Source organism: Benincasa hispida, chromosome 1, assembly GCF_027475165.1.
Source record: "Benincasa hispida cultivar pf3 chromosome 1, pf3_genome.v1.1, whole genome shotgun sequence".
NCBI classification, from domain to species: domain Eukaryota; kingdom Viridiplantae; phylum Streptophyta; class Magnoliopsida; order Cucurbitales; family Cucurbitaceae; genus Benincasa; species Benincasa hispida.
Window position 1 is genome coordinate 87,980,825 of NC_143478.1, and position 9,702 is coordinate 87,990,526.

Below are 9,702 nucleotides of genomic sequence, written 5' to 3' on the forward strand. Positions count from 1 at the left end.
CACGACCAAATATTGCTTACTCTGTGAGTATTGTGAGTTAGTTTATGATTATGTCTTCTCCTACAGTGGATCATTGGGTTGTAGTAGAACAAATTCTATGTTATCTAAAAGCTGCACTTGGACGTGGGATCTTATATAAAGATTATGGTCATACAAGGGTTGAATGTTTTTCAAATGCTAATTGGGCTGGATCTCGAGAGGATAGGAGATCAACCTCTGGATATTGTATTTTTGTAGGAGGAAACCTAGTGTCATGGAAAAGTAAGAAACAGAATGTAGTTTCTTGTTCGATTCCTGAGTCAGAATATAGAGCTATGTCACAATCCACGTGTGAAATAGTATGGATACTGTTGATTATTTCCTTTATTGTGAAATTTTATATTGTACTTATTGTATTATATTTGCTATATTTTATTCTTTCTTTATTTGTAATTATTTTATTCTTTCCTTATTTGTAATTGGGTATTTCTTCTATTTAAGAAATCATTTCCTCCTAAGATTAATAAGAGAAAAGAATAATGGTTTCTAGTATGGTATCAGAGCAACAAAATTTTTTAAACCCTAAAAACCTATTTTTTTCTTTTTGAAACCCTAGAAAAAATCCAGTCTTCTGCCGATCGGTTGCCGCTGTCCGTCAGCTATAATTTTCCTAGTTGCTGGTTAGTTTAAGCCATTGTGTTGTTTTTTTTCCAAATCTACTGATTTTGTATTATGGGTTTCCTTTTTTTTCAACGATATGTCGGACACTAAGGTACCCATCATTCGAGTTTGCGACCATTGCAATAAACCTCGACATACACATGAAACTTGTTGGAAACTTCATGGAAAACCTGCGAATTGGAAAAGTTCTAAGCAACATGCCTCTAATGCTAATGTTGTTGACTCCAGCCCGTTTAACAAAGAGCAAATTGATCAAATTTTGAAGCTGCTACAAACCAATTCATCATCTGGTAATCCTAGTGTTTCCTTGGCACAATCTGGTACTTGTCCTCAAACTCTCTCTTGCCTTAATTCATCTCCATGGATTATAGACTCTGAAGCTTCTGATCATATGACCAGTTCCTCTTGTTTATTTGAATCATATTCTCCTGTGTATTGCAATGAAAAAATTCACATTGTCGATGGCAGCTTCACCTCTATTGCAAGAAAAGGAACTATTCTTTTGACTACAAAACTTATATTACGTTCTGTCCTTCATGTTCCAAAATTAGCCTGTAACTTGTTTAAGGATGCTAATTGTCGTGTAATCTTTTGTGAAACTCATTGTATCTTTCAGGATCAGGAATCGGGGGGGGGACGATTGGACGTGCTAGGATGATTGACGGTCTCTATTACTTTGATGAAGTTTCTGCTAGTCATAAAAAAGTTCAAGGCTTGAGTAGTGTTTGTTCTCCTTCTGTTAAAGAAACTATCATGCTTTGACATCGTAGATTAGGGCACCCAAATTTCTTTTATTTAAAGTATCTGTTTTCCGATTTATTTAAAGGATTTGATTGTTCAGTTTTTCAATATGAAAGTTGCACTTTTGCCAAACATCATCGATCCACCTATTTGCCTAAACCGTACAAGGTTTCATCACTTTTTTCCTTAATTCATGCTGATGTTTGGGGTCCGTCTAAAGTCTTAACTCATAGTGGTAAGCATTGGTTTGTTACCTTTATACATGACCACACTCGTTTAACTTGGTTTTATTTGTTAACAAAAAGGTCAAAGGTAAAAGAGGTTTTTGTTCGGTTTTACAATATGATAAAGACTCAATTTCGAACTAAAATTCAAATTCTTCACTCTGATAATGACATTGAATATTTCAATGAACAATTAACCATTTTTTTGCAAGAAAATGGCATTTTTCATCAAGCTACGTGTCATGACACGCCTCAGCAGAATGGCATTGCTGAGTGAAAGAATAGACACTTACTTGAAGTTGCTCGTGCCCTTATGTTCTCTATGAATGTTCCAAAATATTTGTGGGGTGAGACCGTTCTTACAGCTACATATCTGATCAATCGAATGCCGTCTAAGGTTTTGAATTTTAAAACTCCTCTTAATCACTTCAATGAGTTTTTTCCTAATAACCGGCTATCTTCTGATTTACCAATTAAATTATTTGGGTGTACTGCTTATGTCCATACTTCTCCACTTTCTCGAACTAAGCTTGATCCTCGAGCCACTAAATGCATTTTTGTAGGCTATGTTTCTCATAAGAAAGCTAACAAATGTTTTGATCCTTTGACCCACAAGTATTTTGAGAGTATGGATGTGTCTTTTTTGGAAAATCAACCTTTTTTTGCCCAAATTTTCTTCAGGAGGAGATATCTAACCTTGAAGATAATTTTTGGGATACTTTATCTCTCCCAAACATCAGTGGTCCTACCATTATGAACTTTAGTCCTTCGATACCAAGTATGAAGAGTCCTTCTTTAGGGGGAGAAACACTACAAAATGACTCTACAAGTCGAAATCCTGAACTTTAGGTTTATACTAGAAGAAACTTGACTCAAAGAGTCTGAGATCAGACAATTGACTTATCACAGGACCAATCAAATACTCTGAGGAATGACCTGAAGATCCAGGTATTAGACACTCTACTTCTATTTCTCCTAGTTCTTCATCTCCTCCTAATCCTTTACTTGATGTCTTTGATCTTGATATTCCAATTGCCCATAGGAAAGGTACTCGTAAATGCACCAAATATCCCATTGAAAACTATCTTTCTTATCATAGATTGTCCGACTGTCATAAAGCCTTCACATCAAAAATAACCAACCTATTTATTCCAAAGAATATCCAGGAAGCCCTAAATGATTTGAATTAGAAATTAGCAGTGATAGAAGAGTTCAATGCACTGAAACAAAATTGCACATGGGACATAGTCGAACTATCAAAAGATAGAAGACGGTGGGATGCAAATGGGTGTTCACTGTAAAATGTAAAGCTGATGGTAGTATTGAAAGGTACAAGGCCAGATTGGTTGCCAAGAGGTTCACTCAGACCTATGGCATTGATTATCAAGAAACATTTGCTCCAGTAGCTAAAATTAATTCTATTAGAATCTTGTTGTCTGTGGCAGTTAATTTTGATTGGCTTCTTTATCAACTTGATGTGAAGAATGCATTTCTCAATGGGGATCTTGAAGAAGAGGTTTTTATGGACTTGCCACCTGGTTTTGAGGTGGATCTCGAGATTAACAAAGTGTGCAAGTTAAAAAAATCATTATATGGGCTTAAACAATCTCCCAAAGCATGGTTTGAACGGTTTGGAAAGGCAGTCACAAGCTATGGATTCAGTCAAAGTCAAGCTAATCATACTATGTTCTATAAACATACTGGAAGTGGTAAGTTGGTCATTTTGATAGTGTATGTTGATTATATCATTCTTACAAGTAATGATCAGACAGGACTGAATATCTTGAAGAAAAACCTTGCTAATGATTTTCAAATCAAGGACCTGGGAACCTTAAAGTATTTCCTAGGAATGGAGTTTGCCAAATCTAAAAATGGCATTCTTGTCAACCAAAGGAAGTATATTCTTGACCTACTGAATGAGACAGGTTTACTTGGTTGCAAGATAGCAAAAACTCCTATTGAGCGAAATTTAAAATTGGTTGCTACAACTGCAAAAGAAGTAAAAGAAAAGGAAAAGTACAAGAGGCTTGTAGGGAGACTCATATACCTCTCTCACACACATTCTGACATTGCTTTTGCAGTTAGTGTAGTAAGTCAGTTCATGCATGCTCCCGGGTCAATTCACTTTGAAGCAGTTTATAGAATTTTGAGATATTTGAAAGGTACTCCAGGAAAAGGTATATTATTCACGAAGCATGACCACCTAAACATTGAGGTTTACACTGATGCTGATTGGGCAGGAAGAACGACTGATAGAACATCTACTTCGGGGTATTGTTCTTTTGTTGGAGGAAATCTGGTTACTTGGCGAAGTAAAAAACAAAGTGTGGTTGCAAGAAGTAGTGCTGAAGCAGAATTTAGGACATTAGCCCATGGTATTTGTGAGGGCATATGGATAAGAAGACTATTGGAAGAATTGAATTTCTCTTAGACAATGCCCATATGCATCTATTGTGATAACAAGTCAACAATTGCCCACAATCCAGTCCTTCATGATAGGACCAAACATATTGAAGTTGTAAACACTTCATAAAGGAAAAGATTGATGCAGGAATAATATGCATTCCCTTTCTCCCGACAACAGAGCAAATTGCAGATGTGTTAACCAAAGGTCTTCCAAAGTGGCAATTCAACAAGTTGATTGACAAGCTGGCTATGAATGATATCTTCAAACCAGCTTGAGGGGGAATGTTGATTATTTCCTTTATTGTGAAATTTTATATTGTACTTATTGTATTACATTTGCTATATTTTATTCTGTTCTTATTTGTAATTAGGTATTTCTTCTATTTAAGAAATCCTCTATTTAAGAAATCCTTTCCTCCTAAGATTGAGAGAAAAGAATAATGGTTTCTAGCAGATACACCAACTTTTATCTGAGATGGGTTTCAGCGTTACCGTGCCAACTAAATTATGGTGTGATAATCAAGCTGCACTCACATTGCATCCAATCCAGTATTTCATGAACAAACTAAACATATTGAAGTGGATTGTTATTTTGTTCACGAGAAAATACAAGATGGGTTAATATCTATAGGATATGTGAAGACTGAAGAACAGTTGGGAGATATATTTACCAAAGATGTAAATGAAGCAAGAATAAGTTATTTATGCAACAAGCTGGGCATGATTAACATATTTACTCCAACTTGCGGGGGAGTGTTATAACATATAATTAAATTAACATGTACAGTCGTCCTTTATTGTAATTTTGTATATCCTAGATTAGGGTTTCTCATTCTCCTATATATATGTACCTTTTATCTAACTAAATGATAAGAAATTTATTCTCCAAAAGTACATAGTACATTAGTAATTTTCTTTTTACTATAAGAGTTTGCATCTTTTGAGCATCATTTTTTGTTTAAAAAAATGAAAATATAATAATAATAACAACAACACACAATGGCATCAGTAACTACTTTTAGTTTTTGTTTTTTCCGGAAACAAGGTGAAAAAACACTAGGATTTTAAGAAATAAAATATCATATTTCTCTTATATTTTATGAATCAAACACAAGTTCTTAACTAGGAGAAAAGTCATCTATCACTAAAGAAAAAAATAACATATAAATTTAACAAAAATATAGACAATACAAGCAATTCAAAAAAGAAAAGGAAAAAAAAAAAAAAAAAGACAATTAATATACAACTCATGCTTACAATATAAAATGAAAATCCAACACTCCCCAAGTACGAGCCTTTTGGGTAGTTTACCGATTGTATAGGCTGCTGGTATTCATTATCTTTTGTGTTGATATTTTCTATTTACAGTTTGCCAAGTTTGTTAAACTTTGTTTAGGATTAGTTGTAGTATAGGTGTGACCAAGCCCTTCCTCTTTGGGTCTATTTAAAGGGTTAATTTTCATTTAAAGGATATAACAAAATTGCTAAGTTTTCTAAAGTTCTCCAAGAATTGGTCTTCACCACCCCCTCTAGTTGGTTTGACGATGGCTTTAGTATTCAGCTCTAATGATGAAACAATGTATGGTTAGACCTTTTCAGGAAGAAGATATGCTATCAGCAAATAACCAACTTTTGTAGACAGCTTGTAAATCAATTTGTCAAATTGGCGTTTTTAACGACTTAGTTAAAGCGCTATCTTTAGAAGAACCCAAAAAGGTAGGTTGGAGATGGAAGATAATTCAGTTGCCTTGCCTCTTGAGCACTGCATTACTGAGGTTGGTGAGCAAAATGAATTAAATTCTTCGGATGAATATTCGGTAATGGTGTCCGTGTCCTCTTCACTTCCCTTTATTGAAAAAGACAAAGAGGCGCCTACATTTAAGTCAGTACAGAGTTTGACTGTTGGTATCTCCCGATTGGACTCTCCATTGACCATTAAAGAAGTTAAAAAGACAAAATACCGATTCATTGAAGCTTCAAAATTTTGTCCAAGGAAAAAACTCTCTTACCTTCCCTTCCCATCTTCCCAAATTTCAGATGATTTCACAATGGTAAAAAGGGAAAATATGTGACAATGCACTAACCAGATGAAGGTTGACGCCACTTAAATCCAAGCTGCAGCCACCATGCTTGTGCATTTCTACTGCTGCATTAGTCTCATCCAAAAGTCTAAGGCTTTCTTCATATGTCCAGTTCGAAGACCAAAGTTGGGCCTGTTCATTTAACAATAAAGTGACTCAAAACAGATTTAAATGGAACATAAAGAAATTCACAAATGTAATTAATATCAATTACATGTTCATAATATTACTGAAATAATTTTTGAACTTGAATTTGGATTTTATCAACCAAACACAATGCAAATAGTAGTACAGAGCGTTTCAAAACTCGTCGTGTGGCTAAAAGCTCCATCCAAACTTATGGAATGGACTATCAAGAGACCTTTTCTCTAGTTGCCGCTAAATACTATTTGGGTACTTTTATCTGTGAAAACAATTGGCAATTGGCCGTTGTTCAACTTGTAAAAAAAAAAATGCATTCTTGAATGACGAATTGAGACTTGATGGAGGAGGCTTACCTCCTTGATTTGAAGAAAAATACATGTTTTCTTTTTAACAAGAAACAAATTTTTTCATCAATGGCTAGAGACAAAGCTCAAAGAGTACCAGATATAAAACGGAAGATAAATAAATAAAAAATAAAAATAAAAAATAAAAAATAAAAAATAAAAAATTAAAGTTAATTGGAACCATAAATCAAGAGTTCACCGCATTTTTTATTTTTCATGCATTAAAAAGTATTTTCTGGCTAGTTAGGAAGATCTCTAGGGTAAGTTTGAAACATTCTGCAGAAGTATGCTAGTTGGGATACAGAAAACAACCCCTACCAATCTGTCTCTGGCAGCCAAAGATCTGTCTCCGGAGAACTCTCTCTCCTCCATCCCGACTCGCCTCCCCTTACCGATCTGTCTCCGGCGGCCATGAATCATGCTACTGCCTTATTTTATCCATAGCCGAAATGCCTCCGTCAAAGTCCTCAGTGACCATAGACCGGAAAGTCTTCTCCATTGATTCCGATGAGTATTACAGGGCTTCCCACATCCATTTGACCGAAACCACAAAAGATCGTGCATTCTTCATCTCCCTTCACTGGCAAACACTCAATTGGATCACCAAAACCTTCTCGATCTTACTGATTGCCCCCTTAAACCAGAAATTTTTCAAAGAATTTCGCTTCGACAACCAAACGATCTAGATTGAAAAATCATCAAACAAAAGGGGTATCCTAATCAAGATTACCAAACTAGATAACAATGGTGGCCTAAACAAGATCCTTATACCGATTGGCGAAGGAAAAAGAGGTTGGAAAGCCTTTTATACCTTGCTGTAATACCAAAAAAGAAGCTTGACCCACAACTAGCCGCCACAAATGTCCCCTACAGCTCTGAGGCACCCACCCCCCCAAAGAGGCGCTTAAAGCCAAATCTCCGTTAATGCTCACTTCGGACCTCGTTCATTAGATCAAGCCAGCCTTGGAGTACCCACATGCCACATTACATTTCAACACAACTATAATCGTTAAGAGGCAATGCTTCCACAATGATTGGTACAACATTATGAGAGCATTACAAATCCATGGATGTGATTGTTGTGCCATTAACCCTATACAAGCCAATCGTGCCCTTTTACGTTGTGAAAGCACAGATCAAGCCACAATCCTTGGTGCAATCAAGGAGTGCTACAAGGTGGGCCCTTTCTCTCTCAAGTTGTCCCCATGGAGCAACAATGTCGCAAAAGATAACCGGTCGTCCCTTGTTATGGCAATTGGATTAGAATTAGGAATCTTCCTTTAGATCGATGGGATGACAGCTCCTTCAAATTTATCGGGGACGCCTGCAGAGGTTTTATTGAAGTGGCCAAGAAAACCCTCTCCCGGTTGGACCTTTTAGAAGCGTCGATCAAAGTTAAGAAGAACTTCACAAGTTTCATTCCGGCTGAAGTTGGGATTCCCTCCCCTTCTTCGTCTCTGATCATCGTGCAATGCAATGACCATCACTCCGAGGTTCTCATCCAATCCAACCATTTCCTTTACCTTCTAAAATCAAGAATTCCCAAAATTTCCTTTAAGACTTTTGATCAAACAGATTGTATGTCACACCCCCTCCCAAGCTTACATCTTTCGCCTAGAAGGAGGCGTGAGGATGGCAAATACCATACTTTTGTGATACCTACTATCCTCTCTTACTTGTTTTGCTTCCGCGTGTTACTCATGTCTCCGACCAAAAAAAAAAAGTATCATTCCAGACGGAAATTCAGAAATAAGAATAGTGAATACAACAACTCCTCACCTCCATATAACTTTCAATAAAAAAAGAATTTGAAACATAAAGAACAATACTGACAGCAAAATTACTTAAGAATCTGAATGGACAAGCGGAATTATTAAAACTAGCAACGAAAGAAGACTAAAATTGATAAGGGAAAAGGGAAGGAAGGAAGAGAAGAGAGCACTTACCTTTCACGGTTCTTTGTTTATTCAAGAATAAGGAATCGCCAAAGGAAACGTATGTAAATTTAAGAAATCTTGTTATAGGCTAAAACGATCATCACAAAAAATCTACTGTTTTTTTAACAAGAAATGAAAATAACGCTCCCACCAAAATGACTTATTTTTTAAATTAAATACTTGAAAATGTATGTAAAACACACCCCTCATCCACTACAAAATTAAACTCACCACTCAAGCTCCAATTTGAGGGGTATAACAGAGCAATTGCTTGAATGAAATCTTGTAGCAGTTGATATTTTTAGATTCGGATTTTTTCAATCGGTTAGTTATGATAATATCCAACTTTCAGGAATTAGTTTGGCCTTGCTAGGTAACATACATTCAATCCTATAAATCAAAAGGTGAAGCAGTGCTCTTCATAGGAGAAACAGAACCATGGACGGGAAAATGACAATTTAGCTGCGATACAGACCTTGATAGCTTGACGCCCCAGAGAAGTGCGGGTGAAGGAAGCGACGGAATCGCAAAGTTTATCCCATTCCAGCGCTCTGAGACTGTCCAGGTGGACTGAATGTTGGGTTCTGTTATCTCTAATGTCACTGCCGACGGGAATGTTTGCAGAGAGGGATAAGTGTACGGACGCAGCTCGATGCTGGAATTTAACCGGCACCGGCAGTGTAGAAGAGTTGGTCCAGGTCCAGGTCCAGGTGAGGGGATGCCCAAAAAGAGCTGCACAGAGCATCGTTTTACCCTTCCTGACACCTACAAGGGATGAGAGAGCTTTGTCCAAACAACTCACCGCTCCCGCTAATAGCTATCTCTACGTTCCAACATGGTAACATCTGCCTTCCACTGTATACGGTTTTTCCTTTTCCTGAAAAATATATTCGGATAATAGTACCGATAATTCAAAATATCGGGAAATTATTTCCCCTACTATTCAAGGGACTGTTCGGAGTAATAAGGTGATTATTATACTCTAAATTATTGTAATTGGATTTTAATAGTTTGTGTTTAGGATATAAATTATTTTAGTTTAGATTACAATAATTTCTGAGGTGTAAACTATTTTAGTTTGAAAATGAAATAGTAAACATGGTAGTATAAAATAAAAAATTATGAATGTAAAATAATAAAATATGTAACAAATAGTAACACTATA

At 36.1% G+C, this 9,702-nt stretch overlaps 1 protein-coding gene across 22 annotated transcripts in view; it reads right to left on the reverse strand.

Annotated features, from left to right (window-relative positions):
* Positions 1–9,412, reverse strand: part of LOC120082749 (DNA mismatch repair protein MutS, type 2) — a 72,634-nt gene extending 63,222 nt beyond the window's left edge. For 6 of the 22 annotated variants that reach the window (XM_039038146.2, XM_090316928.1, XM_090316932.1 and 3 more), the window contains exons 1-2: positions 9,013–9,409; positions 6,116–6,244 (exon numbers count right to left, since the gene is read on the reverse strand). In XM_039038146.2, the coding sequence (XP_038894074.1) occupies positions 6,116–6,244; positions 9,013–9,282 (399 nt within the window). In that variant the 5' untranslated portion in view covers positions 9,283–9,409. Of the gene's footprint in view, positions 1–6,115; positions 6,245–6,918; positions 8,305–9,012 lie in introns of all 22 variants that reach the window. The other 16 variants (XR_016531645.1, XM_039038166.2, XM_039038173.2 and 13 more) reach the window with 12 other exon arrangements.
* Positions 9,413–9,702: the final 290 nt, after the last annotated feature.